Source organism: Melozone crissalis, unplaced genomic scaffold (assembly GCF_028551555.1).
Source record: "Melozone crissalis strain CALT ecotype California unplaced genomic scaffold, PUWL_Pcris_2 ptg000027l_1, whole genome shotgun sequence".
Lineage (NCBI taxonomy): Eukaryota > Metazoa > Chordata > Aves > Passeriformes > Passerellidae > Melozone > Melozone crissalis.
Window position 1 is genome coordinate 46,900,218 of NW_026535805.1, and position 21,587 is coordinate 46,921,804.

The 21,587-nt window shown below is 36.8% G+C and overlaps 1 protein-coding gene across 1 annotated transcript in view; it reads left to right on the forward strand.

Moving 5' to 3' along the window:
* The window catches only part of MAN1A1 (mannosidase alpha class 1A member 1), a 139,321-nt gene that overhangs the window by 39,432 nt on the left and 78,302 nt on the right, over positions 1-21,587 (forward strand). The window contains exons 3-4 of the mRNA XM_054280111.1: positions 6,044-6,159; positions 16,516-16,596. Coding sequence (XP_054136086.1) covers positions 6,044-6,159; positions 16,516-16,596 — 197 coding nt within the window. The remainder of the gene's footprint in view (positions 1-6,043; positions 6,160-16,515; positions 16,597-21,587) is intronic.

A 21,587-nucleotide genomic window follows, 5' to 3' on the forward strand; every position in this document is an offset into this window, starting at 1 on the left:
CACCTTTAAGCCAGTGCCACATACATGCCTCTGATCATTGGCAATGTCTTTTCAGCACATCCATGCAATGTTTTTATTTCCTTTGTACTTTCTGTGTTTTACCATGTTGTAGCAACTATTTGAAAAGACAGAAATATTCTTATTTGTTTAATTACATGAAGTGTACAACTGTTTCCAGATTAATCACATAAATTGGAGTAGCTCAGCATCTGTTTGCACAATACCTGTCCATTAGCAAAACAGGGCATATCTCCTGGTATGACTTCTTCCGTGAGTACTAATTCTTCTCTGACTATTCCTAGTAGAAAGTAGGCTATGAGAAAGTGCTGTTACTTTTTAATTCTTTCACCTTTATGTCTCAGGTTACTGTTAACCAGGTTAGCTGAAGCAGAGATTTATTAATCTACCTTCCTATTGCAAAAGTGGCAAAATCACAATTTTGCTTTTTTTTCATAGCACTCCACCACCTGCCCCTCAAACTAGGAGCTATTCCTCTCTAAGCCTTCTGCACTAATTTTAAAACTAATGAGTGTTGCTGCACTAGCAGAGAACTCTTTCTAGAAGTGTTTTCTGCACTTAAATGACTGTAACTAAAGGGCTTTTTTAATTATCTGAAGCTGTGTTTCATGTGCAGTATTGCCAGTTTGATATTATAACTTGTAGGCATAGTATAATTAATCTCTGCAAGTGAAAAGAGACCTTTTCTGGAGGCAAAAAGGGAGGCATTTAATAAATACTCACAATCTGCAAACCCCAAAGTACTATAATTTGGTAAGATCCTGCTCCTCCCACTTTGAACTGTTTTTTGTCATTTCTTTTATGGAGTGTTGAGGTGTATGAATATTTTTAAAGCCTGCCAAAATTTATATCCAAAACTGTCTTGGCAGTGTATAGCAATGTATCTTTTCAAACTCTACGTCTATTAATATAGCCTAGGCAATTAATTGTGCATGTGTTTAAACAATATATCAACTTAAATTGAAAGGACTCAAAATCTTCCCCCCACCCCAGTCTTGTTTGTCTTCACTCTTCCTTCTGTATTCCTTGAAGTTTTGTGTTTTGGTATGTGGTGGAAGTAAGCCTGACATCTATCTCAATTAAATTAACTTCTGTAAAGACTAACATTAGCAGATACGCGGATGAATTGCTCAGTACAGCATTTTTGAGAGGAGGTCATGTTGCACAACAGTGACAAGTGTGTTGTCGTTTTAGATTTCTAAAAAACATTTTTCAGGCTTATTATTGGCCTCTAATAGGAATCTCTTACTGCTGAGGCCACACTCTCAAATTACTCACCCCAACGCTGAAAAATCAAATGACCAGAGTGAAATTTGGCAGTGCAAATAAGTTATTTGGGGTAGCTTTGACAATGGCAAACTGCAAACAGTTCCACAAACCCAGGAGGATTTCCCAACAGGCGATAATTGCACTTTAAAATAGAAAATGTTCCTAATTTAAACTGGCTCTTAGTGAAATGAAGTAGAAGAAATATAGTTCTGAGGTAATGCAGAGAACTAGCAGACTTACGAGCTCACAGTAAGTAGTAAAGCTTGACAGCTTTCCAAAGCAATACATGGGGGTCCATAAAAAGTGGCATAGATGGGATGAACAAGGATTTATTGTTCCTTGTGGGGAGTGATATCCTTTGTAAGGAAGGGGTGGAGATAGCAAATTACTAGGCAGCAGGTTCAGACAAAAGAAGGTGGTTCATAACTAAACATGTAACTGAGCTGCACAGTGCCAGAAGCGTGGTGGATGCCAAAGGCTTCTGCAGGAAGCACAGAGATAAGCAATGAAGGAAAAAATATTTAAACTTTATCAAATTCAAAGATGCCAGAGCTGGCTCTAAAATGCACAGATGTATAAAATACTGGAGATTTGGAAGAGCATTCTAGAAATATCACTATATTGTTTAATATTACGCATATGAAAAACTAGATTTGTTTAAAATTAAATTAATTTTTCTTTCCCCACTCTTACCAGGTGTGAATAGTCCCTGAAATTAAAAGTGTTAATATTGCTGAGGGTTTGCCAGTACTTGAGTCAAGAGTTTCATGTTTTGGCATAGCACACTTTAATAATTAATCACTCTTGACACTTAAAATTGCTAATGATATTGCATAGGAACCTTTTCAGTGAACTTTAAATAAAGGAAAACACTGTTCTAAGATATGAGTCAGCTTTTGAAGCAACACTCCAAGAAACCTCCAGCACAAATCAAAATGTTGCTTTAGTCAAACCTGTATGTATTCTCAAATGCCAACTTGGTGTCCAAGGGATGGGAGGAAATTTTAAATTATTAAGTGCACCAACGTGCATTGATTCTGAAGTATTCTATTTCTGACCATATCTAAAAGCCTGGGCTAGACGAGTGAGAACTTATTTTGGCACAGGCTCCAAAGGGTTTGGCCGTAAGCCAGGTGTGGTTCTTTAACCATATGGCCATATAAGCTCAGCCACAGAGCTCTGCTAATGAGGTTGTCACTCACATCCAGAGCAGCTCTCCCTGCAGTGGCGTCCTGGAAACTCATACAAAGTTACTCATCCTCCGATCACTCTTCTTATTCTGCGCTTGCTGCCCAGTTCTGAGATGCATTCTCTAATGTAATCTCTTCTTTTATTTGCACGCACGTACACTGGCGCTGTTGGATGTTTAAAAGCATGCAGTTTAAATGGGCTGACTGTGCATTACCCAGAGGAGATATAGGCTACCTGTGTTTTTAATAAGCTGTTGTGGTTAATAGTCCACAAATCTTGTTAGCAATATGCTCTTTTTTGTTTTCTTCCAGATCATTGCTTAAGATTTTAAGTGTTAAACTGGAAACGAAGTTCTGTTGATGTTTCTCGGTAGTCTACTGGAAGTTTCATGTTGACTGATTTCTTTTGCATTCTTTTCAGTTAATAGTAGGCTATTTTATATGTTCTCTATTAATCCCTTGGAGGAAATGATGCTGTCAGTAAAGAGGAGTGATAAAAGTAAAGGGTTAACAACAGAAGTAAAATGGAGCATATGTGAGTGCATGGTCTGGAGGTTTTGGTAGAGACTAATAATTCTTCATTTTGGTAGGCTTGTACATCTGGTTATCTCTTTATCATTGAAATTACTTCCTTTGACTTATGTTTTATGAGTTTCAAGTTAATTTTCTCTACTTTGAAAAAAAAAATATATATACATATACATGTATTTAGAGTTCTGCAAAATATATCTGTATTTACCTGTGGTCTATGAATTTTATCCAAGTATTTTTTGTGATATCTTCCTCCTGCCTAGGGCAACTCTGAAACTCTACCACTGTGACTGCAACTTGGCTTGCACTCTGTAACACAGAGTTAGTCAAATCTGTAGCAGTACTGTAGGTGTATAGGAAAACAGTCCTCTTGTCCAAATATTCTGTGTCATGAGTGTGTACTGTAATTGCCTTGCAATAATCTTTGCTTCTTGTAGACCATGACTGCTGTGTATTTCCTTGGGAATGTTGTGTAGGAACGAACAACAGTGATAACCATATTTAATAATTTATGTGCTGTGCTTTGAGAAGCATAGCTTATATAGGCCTGTGAAATGTTTGCTCTTATCCCATAATAAGGAATGCTCATTAAATTTCTTTGCACTCCTTTCCCCAACCCCACCGCTGGTTTGTCTGACTGGTTATTAATGACCTGTTCAGCATCACGATTTCCATACTACTCTCACGTTTAAGTTATTCTGTTGGCTGACTTAGCACAAACTGCAGTTGTTCACAAGTCATAATTCTGGCCTCTAAACTGACTCTTTCTCTGTTCTTTTGTCTTTTATCAAGAGCTTGGAAGCACAGCTGTTCGAGACAAACTTGACTAAGTGTCACATTAATTGTGTAATTATTCCCTTTTCTGGAGCATTCAGAATATTAACAGAAATAATTTCAAATAAAGTAAGATCTGCTTGAGATTCTAGCATTTTTTCAATCTGTGCTCTAAGCAGGCTGCCGATGCCAGATTCAGGGGAAAAAAAATCATAATAAGTAGGTGACTCCAGGGGTGATTTCTCAATAAGTTTTCTCCTTATTTTCTTTTCTTTTTCTTCTGACTTAGTAGTGAGTTGCAGTTCAAGTACTAATCCTTAAAATTGAAAGCTTAACTGTTTAGTGGTGGTGTTAGTTGTACTACCAGAGGATTATCACAAAGAATGTCTTTGCATGGTGAGCCTGTCACAATCCACTGAAGCAAATCAGGTTATAGATGGTTTTTCTGTAAGTAGAGCTCGGTTGTAAAGGTTCACTAGGAGCTGCTTTTGTTGTATGGAGTTACCAGACATCTCCAGAGCTTTTGCCATAGTGATCATGAGCAGATGTCCTCCAGCAGTTTTCCACTCTCACTTTCTCATAAGCTCAGGGAAAATATAAGTTGCTTAGCCAAGTTTAAAGGAATACTTTTCCTTTTATATTAGAGAAGGGCAGCCAAGTTCCAAATAAGCTCATGGAGGATATTATGTTTTTCTTACCAAAGCAGGCTGCAGTTTTATTAGTGGAATATCTGAGGGAAAATGTAGAGATTCCTTCCTTCAGAGTAGGAAAGTGACATTCCAAAAATGGGTGGTATAAACAGCTGCTAGAATAGAGAAAGTATCTCATTCTGTTACATGTACCAAATACCTGTTGTAACAACCTCAAATATTATTTTGTTTAAGATGGTGGTGATGGAAAATTATTTTCTACTTGGAACATTAATTTAAGGAAATTATATCAATCCTGCTATATAGAGCTCTCCAATCTCCTCTCTGTTTCATGTGGAAGCAGAAACCTATGATGGTAGTGAACACAAGAATTGGCTGATAGAGTAGCTTTCTTTCTTAAATATGAAAAATTGAACTATGATATTTGCTAAGTTTATAAAATTAAGTTACTTTTTCATCAGGTATTTCAGAGACAAGAGAATAATCAAGTTCCTTAATTAGTTGTAGCTACGATGTTGTCATTCCCCTGGTACAATTAATTCCAGAATGAGTAGTCAGCTATTCACCTGACTCATTAGCCCTGCTGAGGGAGACAGGGATTGGGCATAATGACTTTCTCTGTTGATTGCAACCTAAATTATTTTCTAATTCTAAATGCTTCTTTCTGTATCAGAGTCTTCTCTAAAATATAACCGTGGTCTTCCTTTCATTATGAAAACTGCAGGAGCCAAGTTAGGAAATGAAAGTCTTAGTAGAGTGGTCAAAATTGAATTTTTGACATTATCCCATAAATAGGAATTGAAACTCTTTCTAGACAAAAATGGTATTTTGAAAAGGTCAAGGTAAATTTGGAGTAAGCATGGAAAAGTGTTTTGAGTGACTGTGTTTTCTTGAACCCCACCGTCCACATTAACCTTTCAGTACAGGATGATGAACATCTAATCCATTCCAAAGCCAACGTACTGGTGATATTTCATCTTGCAGTGTTAGGTCAAGGTTAGCTCTTACCCATCTCTGTAACAGAGGTAGAAGGGTGCCATTTTTGCAGACCACCAGTGCCTTGCAGCCCCTCCTGAGCTGGCAAATCCATGTGTGCAAGTTTGCCTTTGCCTCCCCTAGTGCTATCTTGTCAGACTGTACTTCTTAAAGGGCTTTCCTAACTAAAATAGGATCAGTACTCACCAGCTTCTTAAAACTTTATGTATATTTTTGAGTATAAAAACAAAAAAACAGCTGATTGTTTTCATTCCAAACTGGAAGAAACAGAAATTTCTCAATTACCGAGATTTACTGGGTTTTGTGTCATTTTACGGTGAACTGTTCTGTCAGTGGTTTAAAATGCAAAAATATGGCTGAAAATACAGTGCATTAGAGCAGCTCTTCAAAAGTTCATTAGTGGAAGAAATACTTAAATATTATGATGTTGTGTTGTGGCATGGGAATCAAAGTAAGGGCTGTGAATTACTAGTTACCACTTGAATGCTTATGCACCCAGTTTTTAATTGGATTAATTGAAATCGGATTTTGAAATTAGAATTAATTTAAATTAATTAGATCTAACTGAAAAGTCTTCTGTTGGAAAGTAAATCACTGGCTCTTCATGTATTTCAGGTAACATACAAGGAGCAACAATCGTGGATGCCCTTGATACACTATACATCATGGAAATGAAAGAGGAGTTCAAGGAAGCCAAGGAGTGGGTTGAAAAAAACTTGGATTTCAATGTGGTAAGGAGCATTGCTGATTAACTTTTAATGCTCTGTTTAGTCTCCAGGGGCCAACTGAGGACTGGGTTTTTGGTATTACAAGCATAATGCAAGGCAAAAGAATTTAGATTATTGATAGATAAAAGAAAGCAGGAACCTGGAAGATAGGAAATCTACTGCTCTGCTTATATGCTCTTTTTCAGTCAAAGAGATTTAGGTAGATGGAAGACAATGAGCTGGAATGGAGGAAGGAAAAAAGAAATAGAGTATTTGCCATTATAAAGTAAAAACCAGCCTTTTCAGCTTTTCTGGAAAGAAGAATTGGGACCCTTCAAGCATTAATTTTTTCATTATGCAAACCTTTTACATTTTCCCTTTATGAAATCTTCTACATATTTTTGTTCTGTTTATTGAAAGGTACATGCCATACATACTGCTTAGGTTCCTCTGTCTACTCCAGTAAAGTTGAATATCATGAGTTAGGCTGAACTATTGGCACAACTGAACTGCTTTTGTCTTAGGAAGCATCAGGTCCTCACAGCTGCACGTACAAATCATCCTATTAAGTGGCAAATGTGCAGCTGAGGGCAAAGTTCTTTATTAAATTTTTATTCTGGAAAGGCCTTGAACAAGTAGGAACCTCTTTGATTAACTGGCAAAGTCCTGAGTTTGGTATTTTTTCTTTTTTTTTCCTTTTGGGGTTTTTTTTGGGCCAGAGGATTTATTGTTGGGTGCAGAGAGCTGATGAAGCACCTTTGATCAGTGTAATAGAGTAAGCACAGTACACTGAGCACTTGAAAGCTCTTGTAGTTGACATGCTTAGTGTTAGAAACACTTTCTGAAAGCAAAGTACTCTTTCTAATAAGTTGTGCAAAAGTCAGGTTTAATTAGGGTCTCTTCCATGCTTGAAAATTAATTATCCTTTTAAGAAGGAGTTAATAAGAGTGGATCTAGCATAGTTTATATAAGCAGTAATTTAGTATGCATTTATATTTACATTTAGAATGTAAATAGAGGATATTAAATAGTGCTTCTGTGTAGTGTCAGAAGCCTGAATGACATACTAATTTTATTTTGTGCATAAGAATTTTTTTCCCTAAAGGTATTTTTATAATACTAAATTCCTGTCTTATTAGCTTGGTATTATCAAGATGTTTAAACCAGGATAAGACAACAGAAAATAACAAATTCCACTTGAAAGGATGAGCTGAGCTCTATTTGGAGGAACATTATGAAGCTTTGTAGAGTGATTTACATTATTAACATGAAAATCTTTGGGTTTACATATATCTTTATACATTTGTATGTAAACTTTTAAATGGTATTGCCTATATTTCCTCTTTTTAATGCACCTATTTTTTTCTCAGTAATGCTTACAAGCTAAGAAAATGTCAGAAATTTCATATTCCATTAGTTGTTCAATGCAGGAGTCAAGCAGATTTACCAAAGCAGCTTCACAGATAACACTGACGTGCGTCACTAACAGTATATTGTTACTGATATTCCTGTAAATAGCAGCCTGGAGTTCAACACCTCACAAAATTATTTTCATAATACTTCATAATCATACGTAATTGAATTTTACATTGGCATCAGCAGTGAGTAGATGAATTTTCCCAAACTGGAACAAGGAAATTAAAATAAATATCTGTGATACCAAATTTAATAATGGATGTCCATTTGTTTAATGGCTGGATTGTTGGAAGTTACTCAACTTGCACTTTTGTTTAGTTTTCCACTTTAAGTATAGATTTTAGATTCAAATGCCATTTTGTATTTATATCTTACAGTTTAAAAAACAGCAAAGAAAGAAAAATTCTCTTTTGTGTTTAAGTGTTTATCAGGCCTTACGTGACATGTTCTGCAAAAATGTTATGTACACTATTACTTGCTTCTGTTTTAGAAACCTTTGTCCCATGAAGTGATTTATTTGGAAAAACTGACTCACTGACATATCCTAAAGAGTTATTTCTTCTGAGTAGTATAAACTTGTGTTTGATGTTTCTGATCATTTCCTGGACAGGGACTGCTTAATCAGCATATTTCCCCTTTATTTCCATAAGTAGAATACGTTTTTCTCTTCGTTTATTCTTAGAACTACGTCTTTCAAATCTTTAATTTTCTTTAAGATGTTCTTTACAAAAGTTGCTGTGACTGTATTCTGTAGCAGAATTTTTTTCTCCTTATGTTCTCTCTCAATGCAGCTGGATGTAGGAAAATTTTACAAACTCCAGAAGATATTCACCAAACTATTTGGCCAGCACTCACACCACTCTCAACACCTGATCATAAAAGTTGCCTGGTGTCACTTTGTCAAGTAGGCACTAGTTTATCCACATGAAAGGATTTATGGAATAAAGATGACTTAATGGGAAATGGCAACGTCTCTTTACGCGTTAGATTTCAGTCTTGCAGTTCAATGAATTAGATGTCAGGGTTGCTTTTCTTTACCTTTCTGAAGATAGGTTTTGATTTTGAGGGAAAACTCTAGTTAGCAACACCTTTCTTGGCAAACTTGGCATTTTAGTAAGCTTGTCAGTGGGTATGTTTAGAAGCTTTCCCTTTTGGAGTATAACACAGGCTATTTTCATTACAGCTACAGCTGGTAGCCCTGTGATTTTATAACTGAGATACCCACATTGCAATGCTTGGAGCTTTTTTATGTCACAACTGCTGACTTTTTTTTTTTTTTAATTTGAAAGCTTGCAGAAGTTTGAGCTAAACTGAGCCATTCCTTCAGGAATTATGTTGCATTTTCTGATTCTGTCAATATTATAAGAGATGTAGATGTACTTTTGGAAAGAGATGACATTTGCAGTGGTGAAATCCATGGTCTTAGCTTTAGTAGCACGATGGATATGTGCTCTGCTCTCTGTTGAATCTCTTCATCTCTCTGGGGGTTTCATCTTTGCTCTTCTAATTAATATAGCCAAGGCTTTGTTCTGACCTCCCCACACAGACTGCTGCCCACACACCCCTCCACAGTGCACAGCCCAAGGCTGCAGCAGCTGGGCTGGGCTCTGTATCAGCAGGTTACAAGGCAGGAAAAAGGAACCAGTCTTTCATGGGATTTTTAGGGAGCTTGGCTGTTTCCTAGCTACAACTATGCATGCTGTCTGCTCCTCTGATCTTATTTTTTCTTATTTGTTTCAGAAGCTGCACACGCACACACAGAGCTTTCTGAAGGAGTTTCTGTAGCAGCACCTCACTTCTGCTTCACACTGGGGAGGAAAAAGCTATCAGTCTCTGCAGTCCAAGGGCCAAATAACATTGAATACATGCTTGGGAAGAGAGAGAGAGGAGAAGGGATCTTGATGAGGCAATTGAAGGGGTCAGGTGTTGGGGAGTAGTGGTGCAGGAGCTGAGCCCGATGGTGCAGCAGTGAGGGTTTGGGTGTTGTTGAGTATTGGGTCAATGGTGCTCTGCATCCACACCCAAACACACGCCAGCATCTTTAGCATGAGTGACCAAGTGATCCATCCCCTTCTTCCTCAGCCCTGCTAACCTCCTTCTGTGCAAAAGGGCAGTCTTGCCTGTGCTGCCTGCTGGGAGCACTCCTTGGTCTGCACAGTGTCCTAAAGCATGCCTGGGCATTGACTGGAACAACAGGGACCCACACCAAGACCAGAAGGTGCTGGCAATCAAACTGTACATGGGACAGGGCTTGGATTCATACCCTGACCAACTGACCAGCTGTCCGATGGAAGTGTAGCCAGACAGGATCAGAATGGGAACAAGATATGGAGCAGAAAGCCACGCACTAGTTCAGATAAGAGGGAAATTGGTAAAGTATGAAGGGCATTTCATTATTTGCTCTCAAAGACAAGTACTAATGAATTGAGGAACAGCATAAAGGGAAGGGAATGAGGAAGAAGGTGAGGGTGCTCTCTGTCTTGTGTCCTACCAATACTCTTAAGTATTGGTCAGTCACTGTATCTGATTTTATATGCCACTTTTGAAACTTGAAGGCTAACTTACAACTTCTGACTTTCATCTTTGTGCTTAGTGCAGCAAATCTGAGTGTCTTTCAAAGAGGTTTGATCAGCAGCTTCATGCAACCTAGAAGTTTTGTGAGTGATATGTCTATTATTTGAGAACTGGAAAAGAACTGGTGGAAGTGGAGAAACTTGAGTTTATGTGTTTTTTTCTACTGTCATGTATAGAGTAGCATACCCTATTTTCAAGGTCCCAGAATAGCAAATATTATTTGCATAAACAAGGCTTCCAGCATTTATCATTGACTCAGCTGTATCTGTGGTGTGGCAGTCAGTAACAGTACAGACTTCCAGACTTCAGTTTGCTTATTTCAAATATCAGCATTTACAAACCGAAATCCTACTATTTTCAAACTGTAGGTATTATGATTGACTTCTATTTAACAATCCACAACCTAATGTTCTACCTTGGAACATTATAGGTTTTTGGCTCTTTATTCTTGGTATTTTTCCTCCTCAAGTGAGAAAATCAGAAATTTTCCTAATACAACTATTTGAAACAGCTTTCCAATTTGAATAAAAAAAATGTCATGGGTCAGAGAGAAATCTTAAGAAAGCCAGCAGGTGAAAATGGTTCTTTAGTTTGTGGGACTATTTGATTACTAGTTTGCCACATAACTTATTAGTACACTCTAAATGCCAGACTTCAAAGTGACTTGATTTTGTTTTAATTATGTGTAAGAACCAATTTTGATGGGCTAAAATGAGACCCTGCAAATTCATTACTAAACACAGTTCTTTTGCTGCTAGAGTTTATTAATGCCTTCAATAGCACTTTATTTTTGTGCCTGCAGTTTGCCATGCAGGGACTTCAGCAAGGTTAACTAATATGTTATGCAATAACCAGGCTTTGACACTTGTGATAAAAAGGTTGCTAAGATTATTTCCCATGTCTTTGGGAACTGAATATTTTAGCAAGCTGCCAGTAACTTTCATTTGTGGAATATGAATGAAATTTTTTTTTCCTCCACAATTGCAGGTAATTAAAATCTTGTTTAATTGCAATAGTTGAAAGTGAGCTATTGTAGTACTATCTGTGACTCTATCGTAATTCCTGGGCTGCTTGAAAATGCTAGGATTTGTTGCTGTTCTCAACCTTTGTGCTTCAACAGGGGAATATTATTATTTAATAGTAAAAATAATTACAAGTTCATCTCATTTCACAGGAAATGTGGGCCCTTTGTGTCCACTTTTTAGTCTAGAATTATATACATTATTCAGCATTGTTCAGTACAGGCTCCCTGGTGTTCTCTTGCACAGCTTGTTAAACTGCAGGGTATGGGCTGCTTGCCATGGTGTGTGTTTGAGGGAGTTGCTATATTCCTTCTATACAGGAGCAATAGATGGAAATGCAGATGAGGTGGCTGAAGTTCTGTACACTCTTGATGATACAAGAACAGGAGAACCAAAGGAAAGAAAGTTTTGGAAGGAATCTTTGCAATAGAGAAGACTGAAACAAATGATATGTTAGGACTTGTGGCATTATTTTTTGTTATCTTTATAAAAACTAAGTGAGTAAGCTCTTTATCAAATGTAAATTAAGGTGATTTGCTCATTGGGAATACATTCATCTGTGTAAAGAGCGCACAGTGTTTTCTCCAGCTGTATTTTGAATGACAGAACATGTAACCAGTGCTGCTGGTGAGTGCCAGATGGATAAATAAAATAATGTTGTGTTTCAAATGTTGTATTTATAAGGGAGGATGACTTCCCATGATAAAATACTGATGGAAATCGTTTTGGCCTTGGTCTGTGAATTGTGGAGAGGAAGATTATCAGGAATGAGATGCATTAGGAAATGATCCAGAAGGATATGAATACTGATTTTTGGGAAGCTGGAGGAGTTCAATGGGAAAAGGCCTTCAGGAGAGCCCAGTTGACAGTGGTTTGTTGTCTGAACAATGTTTCAATGTTAAATTCAATATAGCAGCTGTTTGAAGCCTCAGTATTTCACCAGTTGTAGTCTTAATCCTCTGGTTTGTGGAAGGGTGAGGGAAGTTGAGTGGTGAGAAACAGCTGAGATCAAATTGGCCCTGTCATAGATTTGCAAATAAAATAGAAATGCAGAGTAACACAGGCTAACTAGTCTTGGCACTTTATTCTGCCTGCCCCCTCCTTGTTTGGTTATATTTGTTGCTTTTTGAAGATGTGTCTTGCTAAGGCATTGCCACTCTCCTTTTCTTTAAAAGGAGTTAGAATAATAGGTTTCCTAGTTATATCTCTAATTTTCCCCAGCATCTTGAGTGTTTCTGAGCTATGGGTTTTCTTCTACTTAAAAAGCAATTTTAACATAACTTTGATGTTATGTGCCTAGCCAGCAATGTAAAGGATGTTGTATGTCTATATCAAAATTACTTCATCTTTAGAAATTAATCAAGGAAACCAGATGACATTCCTGAAACTCGTCACAGCTTTGCTCTTACACCACATAATAGATTCATACATTGCTTTTTGTTTTCTATTTTTTTCAAGTACACTGATCAGAAGTCACAGTTTCTCTGGATGTTGTATAGTAGTTGGACTATTCAATTTATGGTTCAAATAGTGAATCATAAATTACGAATAAATGTAAGATGAAAGACCACATTACTCACATTCAGCAATTAACATAAAAGCCCTGGAATTAAAACAAAAGCATGTTATTCCCAATACATGTAACTCTTTTTCAAGCACCCACAGACTTTCAGAATCCTTTCTAAAAGTGAGGCCTGCAAATATCAGATCAAACTGATGTTTAGATGTTAGCGTAGATAAGATGTGTACTAACAAAGGTGTTTCAGATATTCTCATACAGAGTCCAGTCTATTTGGGTTACTGATGCAAAGACCATAAAACTGGAAATTATATTTATCCAATTTCTCAGAGCTGTCTTTTGCACTTGGTACCTTAAAAAGGGAACATCTTAGTCATCTTGAAATATACATGTCCAGACACTTCGCCCCACAGAATTTCCATTAGAGGTAATAGAATTAATTCAACCACTTCTCAGACTTGCTTTGTAGGTGATACAATAACCGTTTGAAGGAGAAGGCTAAAGTTAAAATAAAAATAATTCTCACTTCTACAGATGGTGAAGTAGAAATTTGGTGAAGTTCAGATGAAAGTTTTTCTGATATATTCTGGTACTGTTAAATGCTTACTTAGAATTTGACTGCTGAGTAGAAATATACAGACTTACTTGTGCAATCTTTATGTGGATGATTAAATATATGAAAAGAGAGTAATTATCATGGTGTGGCATTTTCAATGTGTCATATCATACAAAAATTTTAAAAATCAAACCAGGAAGAAGGGTAAATTTGGTGTAGCAGAAATCTTCTACTTTTAGGACAAGTTCATTTTTCTTAACAGATTACTTCTTCACACAAACTTTCCTTCACAAACTTAACTTCACAAAAACATGTAGACATGTTTTCTTGATGTGAAATTATAAAACTTTAAGTGTTTTGCCACTTACAGTTATTTGTGTGCTGAGAATAATATTAACCTAGTACAATGAGTTTAAGAGTAACTATCAGGCCTACAGATTTCAAATCTACCATTAATGAAATTACTGTTTCAGTGTTTGTCTGCTTCAGTGGCTTGAATAAAGATTTTGGTAAGAGGCAAGTATTTCAAATTAAGGTTCAGAGGTTCAAGTGACCTATTGGGAATCTGATGACATTAGAATAATGGTTGCCTTCAAGAAATGTCCTGAAAGATCACCCCTTCAACACATGTTCAGTATTACAATGCAATTAATCTTTGTGGCTCAACAGTAAAACCTTTATTCAAATTATTTCCAAGTAGTCTTCCTGTCCGTAGCTGATTTCCAGAAGCAGATGTCAGTGCACACATCCTGAGACTTCCTTAAAGGGCCTTTGCACTCCTTAAAAGATAGCAATGGTTTTGTGAGTTAAGTGGTCATATTTAAATCCAGAAGGGCAAAATGTAAAGTTCTGGAGACAAAATATTCAGGTCATACACCACTCAATTTACTTCAAGCAATTGAAAATCAAAAAGTGATTTAATTCAGTTCTCAAAGGAAACACAAGTGTCTGGGATATCTGATTAACTCATTTCCTCATCTGACACCTACCTCTTTACAGCTTCAACTTTCCCACATCAAAGAAAGGTACTTGACATGTGCTAAGGCTCAGGATTGAAATGGAAAGAACCTGAACTTCTGAAGAAGGTTCACAAATTCATATTCTCATACCATTCATAGGAGTTTCAGCTAGCTCAGTCTCCACAGAAGACAAGCCACCCCTTTCACTCATTTGATCATCCTTTCTTCAATCAGACCAGATCAGATCAGAGCAGATCAGCCTTTCTTTAGTCAAGTCAGTTCCCTACTAGCTGTATTATATGTTGGATTTTAAGGTAGACTTCTGTATTTAAAGTACATGTACTGTAGTTCCTACACAGGCAGTCTGATTAGCAGGTGAACAGATGCATCATCTATTTAGTTCAGATTTCTAGAGAATTTAAATGTTTTTATATCCCCCTCCCCAGGTTTAATGTGGATCATGGCATAATAAAAAAGCCTTCAGAAGAATGTTGAAGTTGAGATGAGTACCTGTTTCCATTTGCCTTATTGCTGCATTCAGTGAGACTATTACTGAACACTTGGAAAGAGAAATAACAGATTTTGGGAAAAAAAGGCATTTTGGAAACAGAAATTAAGCTGCAGAAATTAAACTTTGTTGTTTCTCTTAGAAAGGATAGGAGAGGAGCAGTGGAGGAGTGCAGTGACAGAGGAGAAACTGCAGATTTCTAGATGACTCAAAATAAACTTGTAAGAGTGTTATGTTCTGAACACTGCAAGACAGCAAGATAATTTTGCAGTCTTAAGCCATGATGCCAGTCTGAGTTTACAAGAGTCAGACGTGTGTGATTGCTTTACTTTGTCAGCTCCTTTGAATTGTGTTCATGTGTATTAAAAGGTGTATTATACAGGCACACACATACTATATTAATTATGTATTAAACAGAGTCATTCTGAATGGAAATTATATCCTCTTTTTTGGGGGGAAGGAAGTGCAGAATACATTTTAGAGGAGAAAAGTTAAATTCCTGAGTGTAAACCAACAAGCGCTGTAGCAAGCCTGAGAGTGTGTTTTGAAGCCTGTACCTTTGCAGTTTACAAGAAGCTCACCAACTCTGCAATGTGATAGATACCTTTTCTTAATCAGAGCACCTTGGAAACTGAAAAGTGTGAAGTAATATTTCTGTTAAGTAGTCCAGTGCTGGTTTGTTTTTGTTTCTGTAAAGGCAGTTTGCTGCAATTCAAAATCCATAAAAAATAGGGAGCAACTTCTTCCCTCCTACGCAAACTGACATCTGAATGCTTAAACTGGAAAAGCACAAAACCTAGCTAAATGAAAAAAGCCTGCAAGCCTTTCAGAAGAAAATCCATCAGCTCCACCATGCATTGATTTATATTAAATATAGCTATACTGCATGTTTGCAAACAGAAAATGGAAAAGTGACTCAGTAGAAGCAAGAGCAACCCAGAACATGTGAAAGTCAAATGCTTTTTTTTATGTGCCCAAAATTTTGGGACGCTGTTGGGTACCTTTTTCTGCAGAAACACAGAAATTAAAAAAGTAGTATTACATAAAAAGGCAAAAATTAAGAAACTTCACTAGACCAACTTTTTAGCTGAATGCCTTGGTGAGTGTTGGGGTAAAATTGGAATTGTCTTAATAAAGAACAAAAGTGTGTGAGACTCAGATTCCTCATTTATGCTTGAATTTCAAAAGGCAGGGAAAGAGTGTGCTTTGAGTTTTGAGGTAGATACTAGCTGGACCAAGTCTTTGTCATTAGTAAAAGATTCATCCACACCAGCTTGGAAAGGGCTGTCACTGTAATAGGGAATCATCTTCCTTGTAAATGCACATAATGATTACATTTGTTTTTTATGAGCACGTAATTAACTCATTCTAGTGTTACTTTCTTATTTGTAATGAGCAGGATTTAGACTGAAGTAGGAAAGCACTTGATGGGACATTTTGATCAATACTGATCTGTCTGAGATGGAGTGAGGGGAGGTAGTGTGGGACATGAGATCCAAGAGCATCTTTTGGGCAAATGCTGAATCATCTGGAAGGAATGATAAGTACTTAGATATGCGGATTTGGAGAAAGCCCTATAGCCCAAAAGAAGAGATGAAAAGTTGAGCAGGACGAGGATATTTTGTCAAAGCAAGGAAGAGAAAGAAATGCTTTAAATTCTTGTGTTGGCCTTCCCTACATCTTCTGTGTTTTGCTATTTACAGCTGTTGTGCCTTAAAACCTGTATATGTGTATGTGTATATATATATATATATGTGTGTATGTATATGTAGGCATGTATGTAAAAATAAACCTCTATAGAAATAAATTTATGTTTGTTTCAACAGAATGCTGAAATTTCTGTATTTGAAGTCAACATTCGTTTCGTCGGTGGACTGCTTTCAGCTTACTATCTTTCAGGAGAAGAAGTAAGATGGTTTATCTGATATATCATCATCTAGATAAGTCATTAAATTTAATTTTAATAATTTTATTTATTCAAATTAAATAATTTCATTTATCCATTGTTTAAAACTTTGAAAATGGCTTGTACAATGGAGACCAGTCCAATGGGTCTTCTTGCTTCTATTGCTGCTGCTGCTTTCTCCAAGTCCTGAAGCTATTGCTTCATTTAAGTGTAAAGTGATATTTCAGGTTTTATCCTGAATGGAATCACACCCAGTACATCTTCTGGGCTTCATGCTAGAATGTGTAATTGTGGAGTTCCTACTCTGAGGTAGTGGTAGGTTTGGTGCATCACCTTCCTGCTTCCCAGGTGGGTTTCAAGTGTACCCTTGAACTTGTTTAAACTCTTACTTTCTGTTTGCCTACCTGAACCTGAGCCTTCAACTCACATGGAGAAGACATGTTAAGAAAGAAAAGGCAGCTATAAACCTATACATGTGAGAGTCTCTAAAGCATTAATAACCTGTTAATCTCTATTACCTGTCATGGTTTCTGGAGAAAATGAAGATACAATTTCATCTTAGAGCTTTGTATAAATGCAATTATTTGTATAATATTTTTGGAGAAGGCCAAAAGAGTCACAGGCACCATTTTAAAAGACATGTATATCTTCAAGTTTTAGCTTGGCAGTTGAAAACTCTTTAATCTTACTGGTTTAAATTCTTGTTCCTGTCTGTGGATTATAGTAGTATTCTGTTGCAGGATTACACAAATTAGTAATCTTTAAACATAAGTTGAATTTATCATTCCTTAAATCCAAAGCAATTACTAGTGGAAACTCCACAAATCTAAGGAAATTAATTTTTTTTATATGAGTAAATTTCCCAAATACTAGTTGAACCTGTCACTTTAAATTACTTTATTCGATGTCTGTGTGTGATTATTTTTTGTTAAAATTCATCATTATGTTAAAGCTGTTTTAGCAGGTACTGCTGGGTCATGTACCTGACAAAGTAGTTATAAGGAGACAACGTTCTTCTGACACTTTTATGTCTTAACTAGACTTACCTGCTTATTTCATGTGGACCTGTGCTGAGTGTAGTTGTTATGGAAAAGACATTCCTGTCTTAAAATGCACAGGTTTTATTATTTGAATAGTCTTGTAATTTTACAGGAGAAAAAATGCAGTCAGACACTTAACAGTAATGAAAAAAAATTGAGATGTGCTTGGGAGCTGGTGTCTGGATCTTTGCTAGATATTATTTCACTTATGTTTCTTCTCATTTCACTGGAGATCTACTTGGGAAACAGGTGTGGGCTTTTCTAGCATAACCTATTGGTACACTTTAATTAACCAGTCCTGACAGAAGCTCATTTCTTGGCAGATGAGCTGGTAGATGAATGCTCATGGGCCTTTACATCAAGTGGCAGTTTGTCTGCCAAGAAATGCCTTAATCCTTTGTCATCAGTGCTAGTGATTTCATATGTATGTTGATAGTTTATGTCCTGTGTCTGTTAGTGTGCAGTCTCACTTTCAATCAGTGTGTATAGTTTCTCCTAAATAACACCTAGTCGTTGCTTCTCAACCATTCCTTCATCCTCAGAGAGGCAGTTTTACCACCCCCTCTCCAGCTAGATTGAAAGCAGCACTCGTGTTCCAGTAAAACTCTGGCACAAATGAAATGAGGAGACATCTGAAGCAAAAGAAAGTGTTCCACACAGCAGATAACTAAATGGAACTCTTTACAGTGGAACATCAGTGATAAAGGATGCTAGTGCCCATTCTAAAATTGATGGACTCAGTAATGAAAGTGAAATTGCCTCTTACATACAGAGAGGAGGTGTATTATTAAGGAGGATGCCAAGCTCTTGCAGGCCAGGAAGGGCCTCGTCCATGCTTGCCACTGGTTCTCACATTCTCTGTTAGACATCTGCTCTCCAAGACAGAATGATGTCCCTAAACAGTTGTTCTGGTGGCTTAGAGAGTGCAATTCAGCATGCTCTGCCTTTGTCAGATTTGAGGAAACTTCATGATTTGTCTCCTAAATCCCAAGATGCTGTGGCAATAGCCAACCTCTGCCAATGGAAAGAATGGGATGCAGCAGGGTGAGGTTCTCCTGTATTATGAGGGTTTCTTCTTCCCTGCTGCTGCTGAGATGTGTGGAAAGGCCTGAGGGCCCCAGAGCCTGGCTGCCATCAGAGAAAATATATCTTTAGTAATCTGTTGGTCCATTACATTAGTGGGTGTTCCTAAAAAGTTAGCACAATCTGTATGCACACTTGATTGAAGGATTAAGCTTCCTCCGTTAAAAGCTCAATTAATTCTTTATCAGATTAACTATTAAAAAATCTTATATTTGCTGTGCTCACTTACCAGTATTCTAATTAAAGAAAGCTATGTTTCGGTAGAAGGAGTGATGGAAATAATTATTGTTTGTTCTTCTGAATTACATTTCCATGGGTAATGATCCAAAGCTGCAACACATTGTATGTTCCATAATCATTTGTAAGTCTAACTAATCACGATTAAAGAATATGCTATCATACTGAGTAGTTCCTAAAACATCCTACTCACATAATAGTTCATTTAGATAAAGTCACCAATGTGAATCATTCTAAAAATGAACAAATTGAATACTTTACCCCTTGATAACTATATGTGCTTCTCACTTGCAAAGAGAGCCATGAGATGCTTTCTGTTTAGCTTCCTACAATTTCTACCTTACTAGAATTCATATTAAATACCTTAAAGTGCTAGAAATTTCATATGCTTTTTTTTTCCACTGTGGTATCTGTCTAAACCCAAGTCAAAATGAATTTCAGTCAAATATCCACTTCATTTGTAAAATAGCTACAAGGATCAGAAAACTTGATTTTAAGCTGAATAACTATTTAAATGCTGCTCTCTTTTTTGGGGGGGGGGGGGGTTGTTGTTTTTGTTTCTTTTGGGTTTTTGAGTCCCTAACAATAATACTGCATGTGAATGCTTTTCTTGTTATTTTTTCCATAAGTCACTGGCTGTAAAAGATTATTAAAAATAAGCCTGGCTGCTTAAAAGCACTGGTAGTATTGAAAATTTTTTTGTTTATATGAAAGTATCTTTAGGAAACAGTAATATGATAGATTTATCCCACAGGACTGGGAGAGATTTTTTTTTTTTCAAACTTTCTTGATCATTTTGTTCAAATTAAACCTTGATTAAGTACAAGACATGTCTTAGAATCTTGGAAGATTCCTCATTTAAGTATTTTTTTTTTGTTATAAAACGAAAAATAAAGTGTAAGGGAGAAATTTGTTTTACAACTGCCTTGCCATACTTGCTAGTTTGATGTTAAATTCTGGTATACCAAGGGTCAGGAGTATTGCATGCAGCAAGGTCCTCTGTTCTGCAGACACAGGTATTTACACTTCCAAATGTAGTCATATACAGAGATAATTTGTTAACTTTTGGAGGACAGCACTGAACCTTCTAACAGCAACTAAGATTTTTCTTGAATTCATGGAGATTAAAAACATTACTTGTGAGCACTGTAGTTTTCACTGCTGTGAATAGCTGTGGTACTGGTGCTGAAAGTCATGCCAAATGTATGGCCCTGCCGTTAGTCCAGTGGGGTTGATACGTTCTCTAGGTCTTCTGATTTACTCATAACTGGCTCTAAAAGGCATTGCTAAAACTCAGTAATAAGGGGACTGTTTTACTTGAAGTTTGGCTCCACAGTCAGGGAATACATTGCATAGGCAGAAATAGAAGGAACTTTTAATTTGCTGTTTGTGTGAGCAGCAAAAATGTTAATCCAAAATGCTCTGAAGTGAATAAGAAGTCCATGAGCTTCAGATTCAGCTGGTAATTTCCCAGATTCCTTTGAAGCTTTTCTGTTTTCTGAATGGGCTAAGTAGTTTTGTTTTTTTTCCCCAGAATTAAAATATTTTGGATGCAGCAGCTGTTCTTCCTGTATAATATGCTCATATTGCCATTCTTCTCCATGGCATGAAGCAGAAATGTAACAGATTTGTACTTTCTTTACTGTGGCAGGATAACCTGTTTGAAAGAAGACTAATTAATTCTGATCAGGGGGAAGAAATAACAAAAACAAACCAGAACAAACAAATTAACTCCAAAAACTCCCAAACAAAACAAAACAAAAAAAAAAAGGAAAAAATCCAAGCTGTTCTTTGATAAGTTGGACTTGGAGTTTCATCTGTTACTCTCTACCAGCTATTAATTAGAGGTTAAAAAAAATGGGAAAAAAGTTATGTTATACTTAATTAGTTTATATCCGCATTTAGAGTTGGAGTTACAGGGCCACTGTTCAACCTCACTTGATGATGTTGGCTTCCTGTCTGACTTCAGACAGACCTAATCATTGCTCACTGTAAACCACCATCCCTCAGTGATTGTCAAGCTATCTTGCTAACGAGGAGCAGGCATGAAATAATGATGCAGATGCTATTGATCTCCAAGTGCCTTTGCCAGGCTGACCACAGAAGATTGCTGACTTCATATAGTGCTGAGACATTCTGCAGAATTTAGCTGTAGCTATTCTCTCTGTCTCTGCCTCTCTTGTAGAGGTGTCTCTTCAGAGAGAATATTTAAATTCCATGAATGCAAAAAAAAAAAAAATCCATCATTTAGCAGTCTTGAATGGTAGGAGAATTAAGTTTTTGTCACCTATATTAAGGTATTGGCCTTTCCTGCAAATTGTGATTGAGTTCCAGTGTATGTGCCTTGGGGATCTGAGCTCACCAAGTGTGAGCACTGACCGAGTGTTTTATCTCCTGCTTCCTCTCACTTAACTTGACACTAGTTAACAAGAGGACTTTCCCTTTTATGTCCTGGAAGCTTGATTTCTAATGCTGTTTGAAACTCCAGGCATACTGTATCAGCTTGATCACTTCTCTGTGAATGCCACTTAACTCCTCCTTAATCACCTCCACAGGCTGGCAGTAGAATTCCCTGTGTGGTACAGACTAGAAGACTTCAATTGCCTGTAGCTTTCTACAGCTCTGTTTTCAG